Genomic DNA, 22,773 nt, shown 5'->3' on the forward strand with positions numbered 1-22,773 from the left:
AATGAAAGAGAAGGGGAGATGAGTGAGCGTTCTATTGCATTGAGAATGTTCAAACAACTTGTCTGTTATCTGTGTGTGATGTGTGTGTGTGTGTGTGTGTGTTCTGCAGTGGAGCAGGACAGCTGCGTGCCGGCGACAGCCACTCCCACAGAGCTAGCGGAGGGCTTCGATGGCAAGCTGAGCCCCCTGTGGCAGAGCCTGAGCGGGGTGGGGGTCAGCGGGGTCAGCGGGGTCAGCGGGGTCAGCGGGGTCGGGGGCTGCGGCACCATCAGCGAGGGCAAGGCCCTCTACTTCAGCAGCCCAGGGAGGAGGGAGGCGCGCACCGTCCCCCTCGACACCACCAACACCAGGTAGGTGTTCCGCCCCCCGCCCCCCCCCCCCCCCCCCACCGTGAGACGTCCGAAGCGTGACGCCGTGAGTGACAACGTTCCCCGTTTCTCTCCCTTGTCCCGTCTCCAGGCTGGTCCAGTTCTACATCCGCATCGGCAGCAAGAGCCTGGGCCCCACCTGCGCCCGGCCCCGCTCCCGGAACGAAGGTGCCCATGCCGTCCCTCGCCCTCATCCCAGCTCTCTGCTGACTCCCTGTGGAGGCTCGCTGACACTGCAGCCGGAAATGTGGATTTGAACTCCAGCATGTCACACTTTCTCTGCCATCTGACCCTCTCTTTCTCCCTCTCTCTCCTTCTCTCTTTCTCCCTCTCTCTCCTTCTCTCTTTCTCCCTCTCTCTCCTTCTCTCTTTCTCCCTCTCTCTCCTTCTCTCTTTCTCCCTCTCTCTCCTTCTCTCTTTCTCCCTCTCTCTCCCTCTCTCTTTCTCCCTCTCTCTTTCTCCCTCTCTCTTTCTCTCTCTTTCTCCCTCTCTCTTTCTCCCTCTCTCTTTCTCTCTCTTTCTCCCTCTCTCTTTCTCCCTCTCTCTTTCTCTCTCTTTCTCCCTCTCTCTTTCTCTCTCTCCCTCCCTCCCTCTCACTCCTTCTCTCCCTCTCTTAGTAAAAATCTTCTGTACACCTTTAACCAGCGTTTAAGGTGTTGTAGTCCAGCCAACACTGTAGAGATCCATGTTCTGTTTTCCTCCAGTCTCATGTGCAGCTGAGTCAGTAGACCGGCCCCTCTAGCCCAGGGGCCACCCGGCGCTGCTGTCTGCCATCTCATCCTGTCCTCCTCTCCCCCGCGTCTCCCAGGGGTGCTGGTCCAGTTCTCCACCAACAACGGCGTGCAGTGGCAGTTCCTAAGGGAGCTGGACTTTGGCTCCTTCCTGGAGCCTCAGGTGGTCACCATTGAGCTGCCCCCCCAAGCCAAGACCCCCTACACCGTGTTCCGCTGGTGGCAGCCCCAGCAGGGTGAGGGGGTGGAGACACACACACACACACTTACATATACACCCACACGCTCGCACATACACACATTCAATACCCACACTGGTACACACACACACATTCACATACGTACACACACAGACACTTTTATCACACTCCCATACAAAGACACGCACATGTAGCAGAGTCTAGGCTTCTCAGTTGTTTGTTTTATGATAACAGCAAGATGAGGCCTGTGATGTTTCTCTCTGTGTCCCCCCCCCAGATGAGGCCTGTGATGTTTCTCTGTGTCCCCCTCCCAGATGAGGCCTGTAATGTTTCTCTGTGTCCCCCCCCCCAGATGAGGCCTGTGATGTTTCTCTGTGTCCCCCCCCCCAGATGAGGCCTGTGATGTTTCTCTGTGTCCCCCCCTCCCAGATGAGGCCTGTAATGTTTCTCTGTGTCCCCCTCCCAGATGAGGCCTGTAATGTTTCTCTGTGTCCCCCCCCCCCAGATGAGGCCTGTAATGTTTCTCTGCCCCCCCTCCACCCCCCCAGGTAAACACTCGGCCCAGTGGGCCCTGGACGACGTCCTGATCGGCATGAACGACAGCTCCAGGACGGGATTCCATGACAAGTTTGACGGCAGCTCCCCTCTCAGACACAACTGGTACCGCGTGCAGGGGGGCGAGGTGACCGTGGACTGCCTGACCCTCGACACGGCCCTGACCTTCAACTCTGAGGCCATCGACAGTACGACACACACACACACGCGCGCGCACACACACACACGCGTGTAGACATACACACTATATGCAGACACACACAAACACACTCACAGACTCTCTCACTTTCACAGACATGCATACTCGCGCGCGCGCGCACACACACACACACACACACTGCATCTCAGCACATTTAGTAAGTAACCCAGGCTGAAAGTGAATCAGCCCTTTTCCTCAACACCCACATCTCATGAATAATGAATTCCTCCAAATGGGATTTAACATCCCAGTAGTTATTTATGAGCTTGTGTTGTAGTGGAGTGGAATTCTGGGTTTGTTCATTAAGCCAGCCCTCCAAGAGTCATTTGGCAACGAACCCATGAGCATTAATGTGTGGTGTAGCCACATGATGTGTGCGTTCCCCTATGGAGGGAAATATACACACACATGAATCAATGGTAGCTATTATATCCCCCCGCTCGCTCTCCACACACACACACACACACACACGCACGTGCGGGGGCGTACACCCGCACACATTATTTATGATGTCTTTCGAGCACTTCTGTGCTCCTATTGACTTTGCGTGCTGTTGTTTTTTACTCCCTGTAATGTAACCACATGGTCAGGGAATGTATCGTTCAAAAGTCAGAAGATGCATAACCTGCCCATAACGCTGTTTTCGGATGCATACACACATCTTACAGCACAATGTAACACTGTGCTGTAACATGTACATGAAGCCTGCAACCAGACACCATTCTTCATCTTCACCATGTTATCTCTCCCCTCCCCCTCTCCTCCCCTTCCTCCTCTCCCTCCCCCTCCTCCCCCTCCTCCTCTCACCCCCCCCCCCTCGTCCTCCCTCGACTCCCCCTCCCTCACCTCCCCCCCACTCCTCCTCCCCCCACAGAGAAGCCCCGCTACGCAGAGAGCTGGGACTTTGAGGTGTCCGGCTCCTCCTTCCTGCAGTTTGACCTGAGCATGGGGTGCAGCAAGGCCCTGCAGTCGGCCACGCTGGCCCACGGCGTGCGGCTGGAGTTCTCCAGCGACTGCGGGCGCCGCTGGACGCTGCTCACGCCCGAGTGTGTGCCCCCCGCCATCGGCTGTGCCGGCTACACACAGAGCTCCATCTACATGTCCACCCAGTACAAGACCTGGAAGAGGATCACCGTCTACCTGCCCAGCGCGGCCAAGTACGTGTGGGGGGGGGAAGGGGAGGGGAAGGGGAGGGGCGGATGGCTGAGTGGTTAGGGAATCAGGCTATTCATCTTAAGGTTGTCAGTTCGATTCCCTGGCCGTGCCAAAATGACGTTGTGTCTTTGGGCGAGGCACTTCACCCTACTTGCCTCAGGGGGAATGTCCCTGTTCTTACTGTAAGTCGTTCTGGATAAGAGCGTCTGCTAAATGATTAAATGTAAATGTGTGTGTGTGCTGGCTCAGGTAAACCCAGTCTGAAACACCTTGTAGACATGCTTTGTATCTTTCTACCAGTTCTCCCAGAACCAGGTTCCGCTGGATCCAGACCCACTTCACCCCCGGAGCGGAGGGCTGGGCTCTGGACAACGTCCTGCTGGCACCTGGGTGCCCCTGGATGTGCTCTGGACACGGTCTCTGTGACAACGGGCGCTGTGTGTAAGTCACACGCACACACAGACACACAAATCCATTCAACATTTTCGACTGCCTGAAACGATCACCTTAACCCCCGCCCCCCCCCCCCCCCCCCCATCTCTCAGGTGTGACCGTGGTTACGGAGGGGCGCACTGCGTGCCCCTGGAGCCCCTGCCCTCCATCCTGAGAGACGACTTCAACGAGAACCTGCATGCGGAGCAGTGGCCCGAGGTGTACGGAGCGGAGCGAGGCACCCTGAGCGGGGAGCCCCTGAAGTCTGGCACCGCCCTCATCTTCAAAGGGGTGAGAACGCCCTCCTGCAGGGATCACATGACCCGGACCCTCACTCTCGCTCGCCCTCTCTCACTCGCTCTCGCCCTCTCTCGCTCGCCCGCTCTTGCCCGCCCGCTCTTGCTCTCTCTCTATTATATATATAATGACACTTAACAAATTATTTCCCACTGTTTGATCTTGGTCCATCTACATTCTGTGTGTGTGTGGTTTGTAGGATGGTCTGCGTCTGCTGGTCTCTAGAGATCTGGACTGCACCAGCACTCTCTACATCCAGTTCTCCTTCAAGTTCATCACCAAGGGTGAGTCTCTCCCTCCGTCTCTGCTGTCCCTGGTCTCCTACATGGTGGATTAACAGTGTGTGTGTGTCTGTCTGTGTGTGTGTATCTGTGTGTGTATCTGTGTGTGTTCCCAGGCGTCCCAGAGCGCTCTCACTCAGTCCTCCTCCAGTACTCAGTAAACGGAGGGATCAGCTGGCTGCTGCTGGATGAGTTCTACTTCCCCACCTCCACCGACACCCTGTTCCTCCACCTGGCCCTGCCCGCCAGCGCCCAGACCAACGCCACCCGCTTCCGCCTGTGGCAGCCCTACAACAGCGGTCAGAACACGCACACACACATAAAGACACGTTTCCTCACGTGTACACACACATGTGCACACGTACACAGACACCTACAAAATCAAACGTTTCTCTCGTACGAGCGCCCAAACTTATCACGTCACACGCACACAAACACAGACATGTGGATTCACGTGACGTGTACACTCGCACACTCGTGAGACGACCTCTGGCGCTGTGTGTGTGCAGGGAAGAAGGAGGAGGTCTGGGTGATCGATGACCTCATCATCGACGGCAGCTCCCTTCACAACCCTCCGGTGGTGTGGGACAGCTTCGAGGGAGGGCCGCAGGAGGGGAACTGGCTGTTCTACCCTGGAGGGAACACAGGCCTCTACTGCCCCTACCAGAAGATTGGCCAGTGAGTGCTCAGTCAACCCCTCACCCTTCACTCGAACCTTAACCTGTCCCTAAGCCTGACCATACTGTCACTGTAACCTTTAACCTTACTCCAAACTTAACCCTTAACCTCAAGAAACAAAAAAGTATTAATATCAAAATATAGGTGGACCATACTAAATACTAACCCTAATACTTACCTTAGAGATCTCCGATCTCTCAGAAATGAGAATCAGAAATGTTACTTCTTATTTCACCTCTTTTCCGTGGGATAATAAATCATAAAAAATGAACATAGTGGACTTTTGTCCATGCAACTCCAACCCAGCAATGGGTTGAGACCTTCCACAAACCTAACCTGTTAGCAAATGTGTGTGTGTGGTCAGTGAAACAAACAAACGTCAGCTGTGTCATCAGTTCCGTATCTACCATGGAATGAGTCATGACAGTGATTCATAGAGGATAGAGTACGCTTGTTTGTGACGCCGGCGCGTTCCTGCCCTGTTTCAGGGAGGAGGATGAGTCTGCCATGGTGTTTGTCTCCAGCGAGCCGGGGGAACACTCCATCACCACCAGGGACATCGACGTCAACGAGAACACCATCATCCAGTTTGAGGTACGGAGGAAGCTGGAAGGATCATCGGGGGCAGGTTTAGTCACAGTAGAACGTCGGAGGAACATCAGAGAGCAGGACACAAAGCTGTGGAGCAAGCTCGTTCAGGGGATCTTTATCGTGTTTCCATGACACCCAGATCAACGTGGGCTGCACGGCGGACAGCTCCTCCGCCAACCCGGTGAGGCTGGAGTTCTCGCGAGACTTCGGGGCCACCTGGCACCTCCTGGTCCCACTGTGCTCGGGCGGGCCCCAGCCCTCCTCCCTCTGCTCCACAGAGCTCCACTCTGCCAGTGTGTACTACCCCGGCACCACCCAGGGCTGGAGGAGAGAGGTCGTCCACTTTGGAAAGCTGCGGCTCTGCGGGTGAGGAACACGAGGCCATCTCCATCCTTCTTTCCCTCCTTCGTCTGTGTCTATCTCCCTCACTCCTTCTACCTCCCCCCTTCCCTCTCTCTCCCTCCCTCTGTCTCTCTCACCTCTCCCTCCCTCTCTCTCACCTCTCTCTCACCTCTCGTTCCCTCACTCTCTCTCACCTCTCATTCCCTCCCTCTCACCTCTCTCCCTCTCTCTCACCTCTCTCTCACCTCTCATTCCCTCCCTCTCACCTCTCTCTCCCTCTCTCTCACCTCTCTCTCACCTCTCATTCCCTCCCTCTCACCTCTCTCTTACCTCTCCCCCCTCCCCCCCTTCTCTCTCACCTCTCTCTCACCTCTCTCCATCCCCCCCTTCTCTCTCCCTCTCTCTCACCTCTCATTCCCTCTCTCTCACCTCTCCCCCCTCCTCCCCTTCTCTCTCCCTCTCTCTCACCTATCTCTCACCTCTCATTCCCTCCCTCTCACCTCTCCCTCCCTCTCTCTCACCTCTCTCTCACCTCTCTCTTACCTCTCCCCCCTCCCCCCCTTCTCTCTCACCTCTCTCTCACCTCTCATTCCCTCCCTCTCACCTCTCCCTCCCTCTCTCTCACCTCTCTCTCACCTCTCATTCCCTCCCTCTCACCTCTCTCTCACCTCTCTCTCCCTCCCCCCCTTCTCTCTCACCTCTCTCTCACCTCTCTCTCCCTCCCCCCCTTCTCTCTCAAGGTCTGTGAGGTTCCGCTGGTACCAGGGTTTCTACTCCAGCGGCTCCTCCCCCCCTACCTGGGCCCTGGACAACGTGTACATCGGCCCCCAGTGCCAGGACATGTGCAACGGGCACGGAGCATGTGTGGGGGGCACCCACTGTGTGTGTGACCCGGGCTACTCAGGGCCCGACTGCTCCCTGCCAGACATCCCCAACCCAGACTTCCTCAAGGAGGACTTCGAAGGTACCGCAACATTCAGATGCCCACACATACCCAGACGGAGTATGTGACACCATGAGTATATTCCCAACTTCAAGACTGTGGTTTAATGTGATGTTCTGTGAAGGGAGAATGAAGGGACATGTCAATGACCACCACAATGTGTGGGTGTGTTTGGTGGGTGTATTTTGCATGTATGTGTGTGTGCGTGGGTGTGTGTTTGGCGTGTGTGTGTGTGTGTGTGTGTGTGTGTGTGTGCGTGTGTGTGTGTTTGGCGTGTGTGTGTGTGTGTGTGCAGGAGGAGCAGTGGACGGGGAGCGCTTCAAGCTGCTGAGCGGAGGGAAGCCATCCAGGAAGTGTGGCATCATGTCCAGTGGAAACCACCTGTTCTTCAGCGAGGACGGCCTGCGCATGCTGGTCACCAGCGACATGGACCTGTCCAACGCCAGGTACCCAGACACACACACACATACACACATGTAGACCACACATACACACACACACACACGCTTCATTAACTCTCACTTGAAAAGTATGCCCTTTTCCGTTGGTAATGTTAGTTTTCAACAAGTCTGAGCTGTGTGTGTGTGTGTGTGTGTGTGAGCAGGTTCGTCCAGTTCTTCCTGCGTCTGGGCTGTGGGAAGGCGTCTCCAGACCCGCGCTCCCAGCCCGTGCTCCTCCAGTTCTCCGTGGATGGCGGGCTGACCTGGGGCCTGCTCCAGGACTTCCTGTTCAGCAACAGCAGCAACCAGGCCCGTCTGGTTGCCCTGGAGATCCCCCTGAGGGCGCGCACGACCTCCACGCGCCTGCGCTGGTGGCAGCCCTCGGAGAACGGTCACTTCTACAGCCCCTGGGTCATCGACCAGGTGAGGCCTGAGGTCCAGGGGGGGCGTGGCTAGGTCCAACCTCGGAACTCGTACCGCCCACCCCGCACCATTTTTGGAGGTGGTCTTGAGTTGGCCTCCATGTTGGATTAGCTACTGGAGCACCTGGCCTGCTCACAGTAATGCACATGAACCTGATCCCCTCCCTCTCTGCCCCCCCCTCCCTCCCTCCTCCTCCCTCACCCCTCTCCTCCCCCTCCTCCCCCTCCTCCCCCTCCTCCACCTCCTCCCTCCATCCTCCTCCCTCACCCATCTCCTCCCCCTCCTCCTCTTCCTCCCTCACCCCTCTCCTTCCCCTCTCTTTCCCTCCTCCTCCCTCACCCTTCCCTCCCTCCCTCCTCCTCCCTCACCCCTCTCCTCCTTCCCTCCTCCTTCCCTCCTCCTCCCTCCCCCCTCCTCCTCCTCCTCCCAGGTGGTGGTGGGGGGCAGTGCCAGTGGCTGGGGCCCTCTGGAGGATGACTTCTCCTCCATGGACGGCCGCTCCTGGCTGCTCCACCCCGGCGGCACGCGCATGCCCGTGTGCGGCTCCGACGGCCCCGCCTTCGCCTTCATCGAGAAGTCCAACACACGCTACGCCGTCACCACCGACATCAGCCTGGGACAGGACGCCTTCATCCAGTTTGACTTCTCAGCTTCCTGCTCCGTCACCAACTCCTGCTACTGTAAGCTGAGCTAACCCAGGGGGTGGGGGTTAGGGTTCACGTGTGGGTCAGGTCAGGATGACAGGACGTGGAAAACACTTCTATCGATCATTTATCATTATTGATTACTTTTACTGATCTACGCTGGCAGTTTCTAACTTTTCGCGTGTGTGTGTGTGTGTGTGTTTGCCCTTCCACAGCCATAGAGCTGGAGTACTCTCTGGATCTGGGTCTGACTTGGCAGCCGGTGGTGAGAGACTGCCTGCCCACCAGTCCAGACTGCTCCTCCTACACCCTGCAGAAGCTGCTAGTGGCTGACACCTTCAACAAGTGGGGGAGGGTCACCCTGCCCATCCCCAGTTACGCCAGGTCAGCACTTCCTGCAACACACACACACGCAGGCACACATACAGTAAATACACACAGACACATCCACTTATAAATGCTTACATATGCACATACATGCATAGAGTACAGTACATACATACAGAGGTGTATATAGATTCACATGTATGACGGTGGTTCATGCCATAATCTTGTGTGTGTGTGTGTGTGTGTGTGTGTGTGTGTGCGTGCGTGTGTGTCAGGTCCCCGGCCACCAGGTTCCGCTGGTTCCAGCAGGCTCCGTTTGACAAGCAGCAGACCTGGGCTCTGGACAACCTCTACATCGGAGACGGCTGCCCCGACATGTGCTCTGGTCACGGACGCTGCCAGCAGAGCACCTGTGTGTGAGTACACGTCATTCAAAGCATTCATGAAATGCTTCCAGGAAATGTAGTGGCTATGCTAAGTTCCTCCACACTGTAACCCCTTCCCCCCCCCGCCCCCCAGGTGTGACCCGGAGTGGGGCGGGGAGTACTGTGACGAGCCTGTGGTGCCCCTGCCCTCCCAGCTGAAGGACAGCTTCAGCAGGTCCCCCTCTCTCAGTCACTGGCACCTGGTGACCGGGGCCAAGCTGAGCACCGTGTGTGGGGCTGTGGCTTCTGGGGCGGCACTGCACTTCAGCGGGGTACGCCTCCCTCCATCCAGTCCTCTGTCTGGTTATCCTGTTATCACCCATCCCTCTCTCTGCTCATCTCTCCATCCAGTCATCTGTCTGGTTATCCTGTTATCATCCATCCCTCTCTCTGCTCATCTCTCCATCCAGTCATCTGTCTGGTTATCTTGTTATCATCCATCCCTCTCTGCTCATCTCTCCATTCAGTCATCCATCTATCCATTCGCCTGTCCTTTCATCTGTCTAATGATTTATCCTATCAACTATTAGTCCACTCCTCCTTCCATCTGCCTGATTGCCATTGATCCATCCATCCACTGCTCTCTCTGTTCATGTTCTCCCTCTCCCCCTCCTGTTGACCACGGTGTGTGTGTGTGTCTGTGTGTGTGCGTGTGTGTGTGTGTGTGCAGAGCTGCAGCCGGCAGCTGGTGACCGTGGACCTGAACCTGACCAACGCTGAGTTCATCCAGTTCTACTTCATGTACGGCTGCATGATCCCCCCTAGCAACCGTAACCAGGGCGTGCTACTGGAGTTCAGTCTGAACGGAGGGATCAACTGGATCCTGCTGACGGAGATCTTCTACGACCTCTACACCAAGCCAGGGTGGGGGTTCCTGTCTGCACAAACACACACACATACACACACACATACACACACATACACACACATACACACACACAAGGCCTTTCTTTACAGTTCTCAGGCTATGCGATGCAACAAACTCTTTCTCGACTGCTGTTCATAAGGCGCTGGGGATGAAAGCGTCCTGCTAAATGGATACAACTCTAAAGTGGATGTTTTCTTGCTCTCTGCTCCCGTGTGTGTCTCTTCTCAGGTTCGTCAACGTGCTGCTGCCCCCTGCTGCCCGTCAGGAGGGCGTGCGCGTGCGCTGGTGGCAGCCCCAGCACGAGGGGGCGGACCACAGCGACTGGGCCCTGGACAACGTGCTGATCGCCGGCTCCGACCCGCGGGCGCAGATCTCCGACACCTTTGGAGGAGTGGCGCTGCCCAACCACGAGAGAACGCCCTCTGACGGCACCACCACGGGCAGGGCTGGGCTCGTCAGCGAGCTGGAGGACTCCCCCATAGGTGTGGGTCACTGGGCCGGGTGGGCTCAGGACAGTTTATATTGAGGACATACACGTAAATGTTAATATTAACATAATATATAGTAAACAATACAACTCTCTCCCCCACTCCATCTCTCCCTTTCACCTTCTCCCCTGTCTCTCTTTCTCTCTTTCTACTTCTCTTTCCCTCCCTCTTTCTCTCTCTATCTCTCTCTCGGGCTCTCTGTCTCTCTCTCTCGGCCTCTCTCTCTCTGCCTCTCTCTCTCCTTCACTCTCTTCTCCTATGTCTCTCTCCCTCCCCCTTAGTGAGTGACCACTGGTTGTTCTCCGAGGACTGTTCGGTCCAGCGGTTCTGCAACTCTCCGGACGGCGTGATGGTGTGCGGCAGCGTGGACGGCCGGGAGGTGTACGCGGTCACACACGACATTGTGCCGGACCGCGGCTGGGTCATGCAGTTCAAGGTAACCCTTCACCCCAACGCCAAACACAATCCACAGGAGCACGGGTCACCAGAAACAAAGGTGTTTGAGTCAAACATACACAGAGGAAGCGTGCGTTGTGCCTGAGTGTGTGTTTGTGAGGATGTGTGTGTGAGGATGTGTGTGTGTGTGTGTCCATACAGATAGCGGTGGGCTGCAGCGATCCAGAGCGACATGTGGATCACCAGGTGCACGTCCAGTACTCTGTGGACTTTGGAGTGACCTGGAAGTACTTGGTGCCCCAGTGCCTGCCCGCCGACCCCCGCTGCGGGGGCCAGGTGTCCCAGCCCTCCGTCTTCTTCCCTGCCGGAGGCTGGAAGAGGGCCGTGTACCCCCTTCCCGACAGCCTGGCAGACACGTGAGTGCCCCTGACCCTCACCTCGCCCACCCAGCTGACCGGGTGCTGTCCTGCACTCATTCCCTCCTCGTTCCATGTTCCTCAGGGCGGTGAGGTTCCGCTTCTACCAGCAGCACTCAGACATCCAGTGGGCAGTGGAGAACTTCTACATCGGCCCGGCGTGTGACGCACACTGCGGAGGACACGGGGACTGTCTGGACCAGCGCTGCCTCTGTGACCCTGGCTTCACCGGACCCAACTGCTACGCCAGCACAGCCCTCAAGGTACCGGACGTAAACCTCAGCTCACGCGTCTTCACAGACACTTTCACACACACTCCGCTCACACCCACTAGTTCACACACTCTCATGGGTTGATGGCTGACTCCCCCACTTCCACACACACACCCCCTCCCCTCCCCACAGGCCTCTCTGAAGGAGCGTTTCGACTGGGAGGGGGCGGCAGGCCCCCAGTGGCAGGTCCTGGAGGGGGGCCGTCCCTGCACAGACTGCGGGGTGCTGGTCGAAGGGACGGCGCTGTACTTTGGGGGAGCGGACGGCAGGCAGGCCGTCACCGTGGACCTGGACCTCCGGGGGGCCAAGTGAGGACTCTCTATGTCTTAGCTACAGCTACTGTCTTCTGTTACAACTGTTTAAAAAGCATTTACAGTTCTCGGGATTAAAACGTGAAGGAAAAAAAATGGGGGGAAAAAAATTCTGAGCACTGTTTTTTTATGTCTATGGGGCAGTAATCTCCATCCAGTCATCTGTAAGGTAGTAAGGTAGTATTCTGTGTTGATTGTGAACCTGTCTGTGTGAGCAGGTTTGTGGAGTACTGGGCCAGGATAGGCAGTGAGGATAACATGACCATGTGCCATCGTCCGACCTGTCGGAAAGAGGGCGTGCTGCTCGACTACTCCACCGACGGAGGTACCATGACAACCAAACATGGCCGTAACTTTACAGGGTACACAGACAGAGATGCTTGCTTTTGTTTCCATCCGGCCTCACGTTCTCCCTCGTCGCTTTCCCTCCCTCCAGGGGTGTCCTGGACGCTGCTCCACGAGATGGACTATCTGAAGTACGTGTCTGTAAGGAGAGACTACATCGTGCTGCCAGAGGGGGCGCTGTCCAACGCCACGCGCCTGCGCTGGTGGCAGCCCTTCACCATGTCCTCAGGCCTGGCCGCCCCGAGTCTGGAGCGCGCTCAGTGGGCCATCGACAACATCCTGGTGGGCGGGTCCGACATCAACCCTTCCACCCTTCTGGACACCTTCGATGATGGTTTGTGTCTTTTTTTCTTTTTTTTTTTTTCTTTATTGTACAGCAACACTAAACAGAGGTGTCAAAATGGTATTTACGTTTCTCAAGGTTTTTTTTTTTCTATTTTGTTCTGTTTCTCTCTCTCTCTGCTTCTCTGTCTCTCTCTCTCTCTCTCTTCTGTAGAGGGTGTGTCTCACGAGGAGAGTTGGAGTTTCTACCCCAACGCTGTGAGGACCGCAGGGTTCTGTGGGAACCCTTCCTTCCACCTGTACTGGCCCAACAAGAACCAGGATAAGACCCACAACATCCTGGCCACGCGCGAGCTCATCGTGCAGCCTGGCTACATCCTACAGTTCAAGGTACAAGGAAGGCTACATGCTAAGCAAAATGCTAATGAAGATGCTAAGCGACATGCTAAATGCTAACGTAAGGTAACTCCTGGCCTCTGGTGTAGGTTGTGGTGGGCTGTGAAGCAGACACCTGCGATGACCATCATTCTGTCCTGCTGCAGTACAGGAAGGATGCCAGGTGAGGGCACTGATGAGTCAGCCAGCCTCTCTATGGCTCACATTAGTCCAAAATTAACCTTTACTGACACATAACAACCTACTGTTAACCCTCTCTCTCCCTTTGTCTCTCTATCTCGATCGCTCCCTTTAATATCTCCCCCCTCAGGTCTGACTCGTGGCAGTTGGTACAGTCCGAGTGCCTCCCGACCTCCATCAACAACGTGGGCTGCTCCCCCTTCCAGTTCCATGAGTCGACCATCTACAGCCCGGTGAACAGCTCCAGCTGGACCCGAGTCACCGTGCAGCTGCCCGACCACGTGTCCTCTGGGTAGGCTGTCTGTCTCGCACATACACAACTCACGGAACCCACAGTTAACACAGTCGTTTTGGAATTTGGATAATAAACAAATACTTTTACACAGTAAAAGTAAAGAGAACATCTGGCGAATGTGTGGCACAGTTATTACAGTGTCCAGTTTAAGCCCCTGTTTCATGGTCTCCTCCTGCGTTGTTGGATGCTTCATGTCATGTTCGGAGCCTTTCTCTCCCAGAGCCACGCAGTTCCGCTGGATCCAGAAGGAAGGCAGCGGTGAGCGGCACAGATGGGGCGTGGACCACGTGTACATTGGGGAGGCGTGTCCTGGCCTGTGCAGCGGCCACGGTTACTGCACCAGCGGGGCGGTCTGCATCTGTGACGAGGGCCACCAAGGTAAGGACACGCCCCTCGTGGAAGTGACACGTGTGTACGTGTGTTCTTGTTCATTCTTAAGCTCCTCGCTCCTCTCCTCCCCCTCTTCCCTTCCTCCTCCAGGGGACGACTGCTCCCTGTCCAACAGCGACCTGCCCAGCTTCGTGAAGGACAACTTTGAGTCTGGCAGCGTGTCTGAGGAGAGCTGGCGGCTGGTGCAGGGTGGCGGCGTGGGCAGCGGCTGCGGTCAGCTCTCGCCCCACGCGCACGGAGACTCGCTGTACTTTAACGGCTGCAAGATGAGGCAGGCTGTCACCAAGCCTCTGGATCTCACCAGAGCCAGGTAACACGGCAACCAGCCATGGAAACCGCAGCGCAACGTTTCAGTAGGACAGTTTCATAAAGATACAGCAGCAGGTGCTTCAGTAGTCGACTGTGTTTTCAGTCGGAAAATGCAGTCCTGGTGGAAGTTAGACCTCCGACTTACAGGACAATCTCTTCCTTTCTCTCCTCCCTCCCCGCCCCCCTCCTCCTGCGCCCACAGCAAGATCATGTTTGTGCTGCAGATCGGGAGTGTGTCTCAGACAGACAGCTGTAACGTCGCTCTGGATCAGGCTAACACCGTGGACCGCGCCGTGCTGCTCCAGTACAGCGTCAACAACGGGGTCAGCTGGCATGTGATCGCCCAGCACCAGCCCAAAGACTTCATCAAGGCCCAGAGAGTCTCCTACAACATCCCGCTGTGAGTCACACACGCACACACACGAATAGCACTCACATGCAGTCTCAAACACACACACGTGGGTCTATACACACACAGGCATACAGTATATACTATACTGTGTATATTTACACACATGCAAATATAGGTCTCCACACCCATAGACATCCACACACACATGCAGACACACACACAGACACGTGCACACACACACTCACAAACACATAGGTCGGTCACCATTCAACACAATGCTACACACACACACTCTCAAGAGAAGGAACAGACCCACCGTGACCTCCTGACATCTGGTGTCCCTTCAGAGAGGCGAGGGTCAAAGGGGTGGAGCTACGATGGTGGCAGCCGCGTCACGACGGAGCGGGGCATGACCAGTGGGCCCTCGACCACGTTGAAGTAGTTCTGTGAGTACCTCTCTCCAGTCGCCCCCAGACTACCCTACCCCCCTCTCCCCCGCAGAACCTCAGTCCTGCCTCGCTCGCCTCCTACCTGACTCCCCATCTCTCTCCAAACTGACACACACACACCTAAAGTGTTTGCTCTTCAACACCCATGAGCTTTCTGCAATCACACCCCAATCAGGTTTAGGATTAAGATGTGAAACTTCTTGGATTTGCCGTCACACCGAGCCGTGTCCTCACTGTGTTACTGTCAGATGGCTGGATAATGCGCCAGCCCTCAGTGCTAGTGGGGGAAGACATTGTGCGACTGTAGAGCTAGCATCAAACATTCCACACACTAACATCAAGTCTGCACTATTCTCTTTCCATGGCATGGTAGAGGACATTTCTAGTACATTGTGCATGTTGCTAAAGGTACAGGGACAATGACATAACATGTTATAAGCTGTCATAATGCAATGCTTCATACAACGGTCATGCAATGTAACCCTGGTGTGGGCTTGATGTACACTAGATACTGTATACAGTCTGTTTGCTGTCACACACACACACACACACACACACACACCCCCGCTCTAACCCGAGCCATCCCTGGTGTAGTGTGGCCTTGTCCTGTCCCCCTCACCCTCTCTCACTCCCTAAGTTTTCAACAGATTGTCTGCTGAACAAGAGTCAACCACGATTCTCACGCCGCTCTCTTTGATTTCTGTCTCTCTGCTCACCACTCTTCACCCTCCTCCAACCTGTTCTGCCTCATCACCCGCCCCTCCTCCCTGGCTCCGCCCACACTAACCTGTCTGCCTGCGCCTGTGCTCTCCCTCTGTGGGACATCCTGCTCCTCGGCATCCACCCTCCTCTTCCTCATCTTCCTCCTCATCCCTCCTTCCTCCCAAAAATGATGTTTCCTCCTCTCTCTCTTTCTCTCTCTCTCTCTCTCTCTCTCTCTCTCTGTCTCTGTGTCTCTGTCTGTTGGGCCACGGATTGGCTCTCTATTTCTCTTACTATCTCCATCTGTGATTGTCTTTCGCTCTCTCTCCATCTTTATCACTCTCTTTTTGCCATCCCTCTTTCTCTCCATCCCTCTCTCTGTCTTTTTTTCTTTCTCCTTCTCTCTCTGTCTCTCTCTCTTTCTGGGACTCTGAACTCTTCCTGCGACTCTGACTCTTTCTGCCTCTCTCCTCCCCCCCTGCTCCCTCCTCCTCTGGGCCCCCTGCCTCCCCAGGCCGGGGTTCCTGCCCCCCCAGACCTTTCTGCGAGCCAGCTGCCCCCTCCTCCTGCCCCCCCCCTCTCGCGCTCTAACCTCTGCTCTCTTCTGTATTCTGCTCCCTGTGGCATGGCTGTAGTGTCAGGTAAGTTCTCCGCCTATTCTCGAATGCAGCCCCCCCCCCCCTCCTTTCTGTGACCCCGCTCCTCACTACCCCCCCCCTAACCTTCCACCCTTTCCTGCTCCCATCTCAGTCATCATCTGCACACCTTAATCCCTCCACCCCCACCCCCACCTCTCAGACACGCAGGGTACCCAATCTCAGTGTCCAGACGGGGTGGGGGAGGGGCTCTCTTTAGGACCCAGCAGAGACTCAGCTTCTGACCTCCTTCCACCTTGAAGATAAAGGGTTGTGGATTGACCCATGCTGGGGCAGCTTACGTAGTTTACGAATATACCCAAATTTACACGTTATCCTTGAATTGAATTTATGTTTATTTAGTACTCAATATGCCAACAATATATAGTGCCATATAATGCATATACTGATATTTCGATATCAATCTGTATACAGTATTTACGCTTTCAGTGGTTTGGTGTTGGTGTGTATATATATGTGTGATGTAACCCATCACTATATGTTTGCTGTGCTCTTGTTATAATTCCTCTGCAGTTTCCGTGTGTCAGTAGACCAGTGGAACACTTTTCAGTTTTCGGATATCTAAAGAGAACCCTTTCCCATTCAAACACAAATGTCCCTATAAAACTGTTCAGTTTGAGGGGTTCCAACACTTCTTTCCAACACATTTGAACACATACATCCAATCGCTCACCGCTCTCATTCACTCAGACAGTCCAGCATGGTCGCTCACCGCTCTCATTCACTCAGACAGTCCAGCATGGTCGCTCCCCAGGGCTGTGTGTGTCCCCACTGCTCACCCTCCGACACCCCCACCCCTCCATCCAGTAGACCCCCCTGCATGGCTTCGTGAATCACCCTTCACGACATCCCTCCCGCCAGCCCCATGGCTGCCTGGTTCCATGGTCCATCCGGCGTCCTCTCCATAGCGCCCCCTAGCTTCTGACTGGGGAATCGCCCACTGGAAGCAAGGACAACATCTCACTTGGGGAGCCCCCAGAACCTCCCACACCTCCTTCCATTACACCCCCAACCCCCCCCCCCCCCCCCCCCCGCTTTGCAGAGGCCCCTGCCTGCCCTGGCTGCACTCCCGGCTCACTGGCACCGCCCTGCTGGATGGAAGAGGCAATGACAGGCTAAGCAAGAGCGATCTTCACAGCTATTCTCTGTTTCTCCTTTTTAGTTCAATGTCTCCACCCCTCTCTCCTCCCCCCACACCCCCTCCACATCCCCTTACCCTCACAACCCTGCACTTTTATGGCTCGGTTTTCTTCCTCCCTACCTCCCAGTTGCTGGCTGTCACTCCAACCCTGGCCTCAAACAGTTGTTGTAGATCAGTGGTCATAGTTCCGCTCGTCACACTTCTCTGTCTGTAGAACGGCATCTGTCCTCTCTGTGTTCAGTGTCCTCGTCCTGTCCTCGTCCTGTCCTCGTGTCCTAGAGCTGCGGTCGAATGAGCCACACGTAGCGCCATCCTGCTCTGTAGAATCCTACTCATTCAGCCCCGACAAGTCTAGCTCGTTTGGTTGAGTGTTGGAGACGAAAGCGCATGGGTCTTAGACATTGTGCAAGATCTGGGAGTGTGTGTGTGCACGTCCAGTGTGTGTGTGTGTTTGTGAACTCTTAGTGTGATCTTTTCAGTCACTAATGGGATACTTTCTTTCTCTCTCTCCTCTCTCACTTGTTTTTGTGTCCCTGTAGCACCCGTAAACAAAACTACATGATGAACTTTGCCAGACAGACCGGCCTGCGCCACTACTACAGCAGGAAGAGGCGGGCACTGCGACAGCGTGCCTAACCGTTCGCCATCCGACCTGCCAATCGACCCACCGCTACATCCTGTCCCGCCCCCTGATGACATGCCTCTCAAGTCCCGACGACCAGCCGATTATTCCAGTCAGCCTTAGACCCCCCCCCCAAGCCCCACACCCTATTCCTCTGCCAGAAAACACGGGCCGTCCACTCAGTATACGCTGCAGCCAATCAAGGCCTTCCCAAACTCGTGAGTGACAGGAAGGAAGGAGACAACAAGCAATGTGGCGGCCATTTTGTTTACTTTCCACGAACATGTTCTGGGTTTTCTTAATTGTTTTCTAATTGTTGCTGTGGTTCTGATGATCCCTGTTCCAGTTGCAAGACCCCCCCCCCTCTCCCCCTCCCCCCCCCTCCCCCGGCTATTCTCTGGTCACCCCCCTTCCCCTAAATCCCCCACCACCACCCCCACCACACTATTCCTACCACACTGTGAAGTTCAGAGAAATCACTGCTGACCCCGTCAAGACCCTGCTGGGCTGCCCAGGGCGGAGCTCCCTGACCCCCCCCAGTACCCTAAGAGGAAGACGAGGATGATGAGGATGACAGTGATGAAGATGCTAAAAGAGTACTGTGTTCTTGCTGTTCTGTGTGTTTGTGGGTTCTTTTCGTGATGAGTTGACTGTGCTGTTCCGTTTATTCGTTTGTTGGTTTTCTACTAATTCATATGGTTTTCTGGGTCGGGTTTACTTTTCTCGTTTATCCGGGATGAATACGGTGAAAACTCTCCTCTGCAACAAGAAGGAAGAAAGGAACAAGGATCCGAAGGAAGGAAGGAAGGAAAAAAGAGAAAAAAAAGAAAGAATCTAAAGACTGAACAATGATTTTGTTTGTTTTTTATTATTTTTATATATGTTGGTTCCCGAAATACAGATATTTATGGTAAATGGTTCTCCACGTAACCTATTTAAGATGCACTGTGCGTGAAATCTGTATGTTATTTTCTAGTGTTAAGTTATTAGGCAGTCGAGTCAGGCTCTGTGACTGCACCATCCCCCCCCCTCTCTCTCCTCCCTCCCCCCGCCCTCTCTCTCTCTCCTCCCTCCCCCTTCTCTTGTGCTGTTACCCCCCCCTAACCTCTCTACTCTTCTCTCTCTCTCTCCCTGCTGATTTCTGATACCTGGAGATTAGGCTCCATCAGTGTTGTTGTCTGTGTAATATGGACCCTCTCCCCTCAGTGTAACTTCAGTATAGCAATCTCCTGTACATATATGTATATCCACTATGGGAAGACCCAGCAGCCTTATTAAAGGGAAATAAACAACTGTCCAAATCTCCATTGCCGCTGCCCTGTCAGTGTCATTGTGTGTGTGTGTGGGGGGGGGGGAGAAAGAGAAAGGGAAGCACTGAGAGCAAACAAGAATAAGGGTGAAATGTAATATGAATAGTAATCCGATTTATCAGTTAATTTATTTAACAATCATAAAACAATCGTTATAATAAGCAATCCAATAATTGTTGTATTGTTCGGGGGACGGTCTTGTTACGATTCACCTCAGTTTGGCAAGACTGGGCGTCACAGGACGAAGCTGTTCATACAATATTCTGTCCAACATAAAAGGGGTATGTGCTGCAAAGAGAAATCAGAAGACAAATTTCTCCATAACAGTCCATCATTCTGCCCTGTAGCAGATTAACTATATCAGGAGTTCAGGTTTGTGCGCTGACCAGCAGCAGGGTGAGTATGAGGGGGAAGGAATAGGCCGTAACACGAGGGCCGGAGTTGCAGTAGTTATAATCACAGCAGGCGTACTGCATGGTGAACCTGGTTCCTCGAAGCACATGGGGGTGGACCCTGCTGCAGTCTGCCTTCCACATGCAGCCCCGGGCGATGAGCGCACTGTAGTTGCCATAACGGCCGTCAGCGGTAAAGCACAGCTTGGCTGGAGGACACTCCGACAGGATGAGCTCCACGCTTCTGTTCCTGGGAGTGATGTAGCTGTAGTAGCACAGCAGGTTGGCACCAGGCACGGCGGGGATCATCAGGCAGAGGAACAGGAACACACACCCCGCCCAGTACCCCTCTGGCCTGGGGGAGGAGGAGGAGGTGGTGGTGGGCATCTGGAGGTGGACTTAAAGTATGCTAACCCTGAGTTGGGGTTTCAGGTCTGATATGGTCATTGCAAACACATTGCACAGGTGTTTTGAATCAGTGTCAATTAACTAATGCAATTACAGGGCTTGGAGGAAGACTACAAGCTTGCAATGATAATGGCAGTCATGCCAATTAACTTATCACATTGTCAACAAGATCAAGATTCTTGATCAGGCAATTAGCAATGCAGTATCCTGGGATTAGTGATGCTAACAGTTGAGGATATTTTTGATGTGCGAGATCTCACCTGCCCATGCACACATGCTGCAGAGACAGACCAACCAGGAAGACATTCATTATAATGATCCTTTATTTATTTCCTTGGACCCAACAGATGACACACTGAGAATCTCATTTGCTGTCATCACACCAGGAGAGTGGCTAACCCACTGTCCCTCTCCAGTGATGATCACATACACGTAAACACTCCTGAATCCCAGTAGAATCTACAAAAAAATGTTGTGTACACATATTATAACTAAGTAACATGTGAATACACTTGGTTGAACTGTGGCCCAGTCTGACAGTTTCAAGTATTGTAGACTGACGCGTCATTCTCTCTCGTCTTGCCCACCAAACACACCCCGTGTGGATCTACAAGGTAGCTGGTGTGGGACAGGCATCCAGGGAGTTGGGTGTAGGGTCCTTGGTCAATCCCAGCAGCCTTCTCAGTTGGGTTTCTGGGCTGGGGGGCTGGTTGCAACGCTCCCTACAGCAGCAGGTGTAGCTGGCATTGTAGGTCACCCCGCGGTACGAGACGGGCTGGAAGGTTCCGCAGCGCGTCGAGGCGATGCAGCCTTGGGCAGACACGATGTGCTCTGACCCACGGCGCCCCCTGCTCGTGTAACAGCTTTGGTGCGGGAGACACTCGGTGGTGACGTTAAGAAAGGCTTTGTCTTTAAACTGGAGGGCGCTAAAGTTGCACAGCAGCTTGTTCCTGGCCATGCCTGGCATGAAGAAGAGGGACGCCAGCAGGACGCACTGTAGGAGGATGAACGGGGAGAGGGGCTGGGCAGAGGGAACACTGACACACGCTGGAATTCAATGCACCACAATTGGCATGCCATTGTATACATGATCATCTGTACAATACTCCACCCAATTTAAAAGAACTTTCAGATAAAAATTCCGCTTATATGAATTCCCATAAGACCTGAACCACTGAACGGCCATCGAGACATTTAAAGTAAAGTTGAGAACTGACGTTTTTCACCTTTGTTTTCCCTGGGACCACATGATCGATTCAATCAGCAATGTTTTATGGTAAAAGGATTGTTCGCTTCTTATTAGCTATCAGCTGAACAACTGATTGTTAAGAGGAAGCAGGTGTGTGAGGCTCGTGGTGTGATCTTGGAAAAAGGATTACTCTGAAACATTGATTTGAAGATGTGTGGCGGCCTGGGGAAATCCTTCACATGGTGGAAAGTTTACTTTCTGGGTATGATACATATTTGTAAACTACAAAATCCCTTATGTCTCTATCACAACTGAAGTTACATCCTTTTAAAGTTGACCTGTGTAAAAAAGTGATGTGTTCGTAATCACATTGTGAATGTGTCAGTTTAACAATAGGCTATATTAATAACTTCTCAGCAAGTTATTTTTAAGTTTAACAACCTGACTTCATTGATCAGTTGTTTGAAGCTGCTGCAGCACTAAAAAGAGTAGGTAAACTGAGCTTTTGGTTTGACATGGCTTGAAAAACTTGCAAGCGGACATGTCCAAAAATCGTTGAAATTAACTGTTTCATAAGTAGTAGCCTACATTTCATATAATTACACAAGTAACATAGGGCCTACACCTGCTGTTTTATTCTATTGAAACACAGTGAAATGAAAGTGCAGACCATCAGAATTAAGCCTTGATTAGATCTTTAATGGGGATGAGGGCTGAACAAGTTATCGAACAATGATGAAACATGATTTCATGTTGATTACCGAAACAAAAGGAATAGGCTAATAATCTCTGTCTCTCTACAAAAATGACTTAAATTAGATGTAACCGCTTTGGACAGTGCCATATGTTCACTCAGAGCCACGGAAGTAAAATAAATTTCAAAAATGAAGATAGCTCTGTGCCGTATTGAAATATGAATGAGCGCGAGGAGGAGCTTGTTAAGGAGCAGACTGATAGGCTATTTCGACTCGATTACAAAGCTCTTGAGCCTCGATTCGATCGGGACTCAATTGGGGTGCTGGGAGAACACAGGGTCAGCTGCCGTTTGGAACCTTGGTCGGACTATCATGAATAATCTATCATGACCTTTTATGTGGCTCATGCATGCCCATTGACAGGCTACACCTCGGGGGACTATAGACAGGAAACCAGTGAAATAAGTTTTTGATAGGGGATAGATCATTAAGTTACTAAAGGAAGATTTGGACTGGTTTTATAGGACTCCAAATCAGAAAAAACATGGGTCCAGATTAGTGTGTGAAGGGATGACATAACTTCCCCAAACCATCATTTGAAATGTTACCTTCTTTGTGAGGCAGTTACGGTGGGGTCAAACATTCTGACGCCCGTCAGATATGGTGACCTCCAAAAAAAAAGAAAATAATTTGTGACCCCACCGTAACTGCTTCCCAAAGGTATTAAAACTTCGGAAGATGGTTTGGGGTAGTTATTTCATCAATTCACACTAATCTGGAGCCCATGTTTCGGATTTAGAGTCATCATAGAGCCATTACCACATAGGTCGCCATTTCTGAAGGCCGTCAAAATGTGTGACCCACAACAACAAAAACGT

General features: G+C 53.5%; 3 protein-coding genes across 6 annotated transcripts in view; 1 reads left to right on the forward strand and 2 right to left on the reverse strand.

Annotated features, from left to right (window-relative positions):
• Window positions 1-18,255, forward strand: part of reln (reelin) — a 70,447-nt gene extending 52,192 nt beyond the window's left edge. The window contains exons 31-65 of the mRNA XM_084671879.1: window positions 110-350; window positions 460-536; window positions 1,177-1,335; window positions 1,848-2,042; window positions 2,928-3,210; window positions 3,509-3,649; window positions 3,754-3,931; window positions 4,137-4,221; window positions 4,335-4,517; window positions 4,728-4,896; window positions 5,385-5,490; window positions 5,627-5,853; window positions 6,570-6,793; window positions 7,068-7,218; window positions 7,377-7,635; window positions 8,066-8,315; window positions 8,495-8,663; window positions 8,882-9,022; window positions 9,126-9,303; window positions 9,702-9,895; window positions 10,128-10,381; window positions 10,669-10,823; window positions 10,985-11,199; window positions 11,285-11,462; window positions 11,604-11,779; window positions 12,001-12,107; window positions 12,219-12,461; window positions 12,624-12,799; window positions 12,895-12,968; window positions 13,116-13,277; window positions 13,501-13,658; window positions 13,761-13,980; window positions 14,182-14,379; window positions 14,679-14,777; window positions 17,819-18,255. Of these exons, the coding sequence (XP_084528005.1) occupies window positions 110-350; window positions 460-536; window positions 1,177-1,335; window positions 1,848-2,042; window positions 2,928-3,210; window positions 3,509-3,649; window positions 3,754-3,931; window positions 4,137-4,221; window positions 4,335-4,517; window positions 4,728-4,896; window positions 5,385-5,490; window positions 5,627-5,853; window positions 6,570-6,793; window positions 7,068-7,218; window positions 7,377-7,635; window positions 8,066-8,315; window positions 8,495-8,663; window positions 8,882-9,022; window positions 9,126-9,303; window positions 9,702-9,895; window positions 10,128-10,381; window positions 10,669-10,823; window positions 10,985-11,199; window positions 11,285-11,462; window positions 11,604-11,779; window positions 12,001-12,107; window positions 12,219-12,461; window positions 12,624-12,799; window positions 12,895-12,968; window positions 13,116-13,277; window positions 13,501-13,658; window positions 13,761-13,980; window positions 14,182-14,379; window positions 14,679-14,777; window positions 17,819-17,915 (6,122 nt within the window). The 3' untranslated portion in view covers window positions 17,916-18,255. The remainder of the gene's footprint in view (window positions 1-109; window positions 351-459; window positions 537-1,176; window positions 1,336-1,847; window positions 2,043-2,927; window positions 3,211-3,508; window positions 3,650-3,753; window positions 3,932-4,136; window positions 4,222-4,334; window positions 4,518-4,727; window positions 4,897-5,384; window positions 5,491-5,626; window positions 5,854-6,569; window positions 6,794-7,067; window positions 7,219-7,376; window positions 7,636-8,065; window positions 8,316-8,494; window positions 8,664-8,881; window positions 9,023-9,125; window positions 9,304-9,701; window positions 9,896-10,127; window positions 10,382-10,668; window positions 10,824-10,984; window positions 11,200-11,284; window positions 11,463-11,603; window positions 11,780-12,000; window positions 12,108-12,218; window positions 12,462-12,623; window positions 12,800-12,894; window positions 12,969-13,115; window positions 13,278-13,500; window positions 13,659-13,760; window positions 13,981-14,181; window positions 14,380-14,678; window positions 14,778-17,818) is intronic.
• A 1,065-nt stretch (window positions 18,256-19,320) lies between these two features.
• bncr (bouncer) lies at window positions 19,321-20,058 on the reverse strand. The gene has a single exon (XM_084672605.1). It carries the CDS (start codon window positions 19,988-19,990, stop codon window positions 19,580-19,582), a length of 411 nt encoding a protein of 136 aa, XP_084528731.1. The 5' UTR covers window positions 19,991-20,058; the 3' UTR covers window positions 19,321-19,579.
• Window positions 20,059-20,316: 258 nt separating this feature from the next.
• On the reverse strand, window positions 20,317-21,337 carry LOC146259081 (sperm acrosome membrane-associated protein 4-like). 4 transcript variants are annotated; one of them, XM_084672364.1, is made up of 2 exons: window positions 21,238-21,337; window positions 20,317-21,048 (listed from the first exon to the last, which is right to left on the reverse strand). In XM_084672364.1, the coding sequence occupies exons 1-2, from the start codon at window positions 21,258-21,260 to the stop codon at window positions 20,619-20,621; spliced, it is 453 nt and encodes a 150-aa protein (XP_084528490.1). In that variant the 5' UTR covers window positions 21,261-21,337; the 3' UTR covers window positions 20,317-20,618. The 4 variants fall into 4 exon arrangements, with proteins under 4 accessions (XP_084528490.1, XP_084528491.1, XP_084528492.1 ...); XM_084672365.1 differs by having other exon boundaries at window positions 21,229-21,273; XM_084672366.1 differs by having other exon boundaries at window positions 20,317-21,005; window positions 21,229-21,262.
• Between the last annotated feature and the right edge of the window lie 1,436 nt (window positions 21,338-22,773).

The sequence above is a fragment of the Hypomesus nipponensis genome, chromosome 14 (genome assembly GCF_054491055.1).
Source record: "Hypomesus nipponensis isolate SF chromosome 14, ASM5449105v1, whole genome shotgun sequence".
In the NCBI taxonomy this organism is placed as follows: Eukaryota; Metazoa; Chordata; class Actinopteri; order Osmeriformes; family Osmeridae; genus Hypomesus; species Hypomesus nipponensis.

What these genes read in the sequence shown, in the direction of transcription:
- bncr (XM_084672605.1), bottom strand. Translation starts at nt 19,990, where the DNA reads ATGCCCACCACCACCTCCTCCTCCTCCCCCAGGCCAGAGGGGTACTGG.
- LOC146259081 (XM_084672364.1), bottom strand. Translation starts at nt 21,260, where the DNA reads ATGTGGTCCCAGGGAAAACAAAG. An exon ending in TGGTCCCAGGGAAAACAAAG is followed by an intron (nt 21,049 to 21,237) that starts GTGAAAAACGTC and finishes AGCGTGTGTCAG; the next exon opens with TGTTCCCTCTGCCCAGCCCC.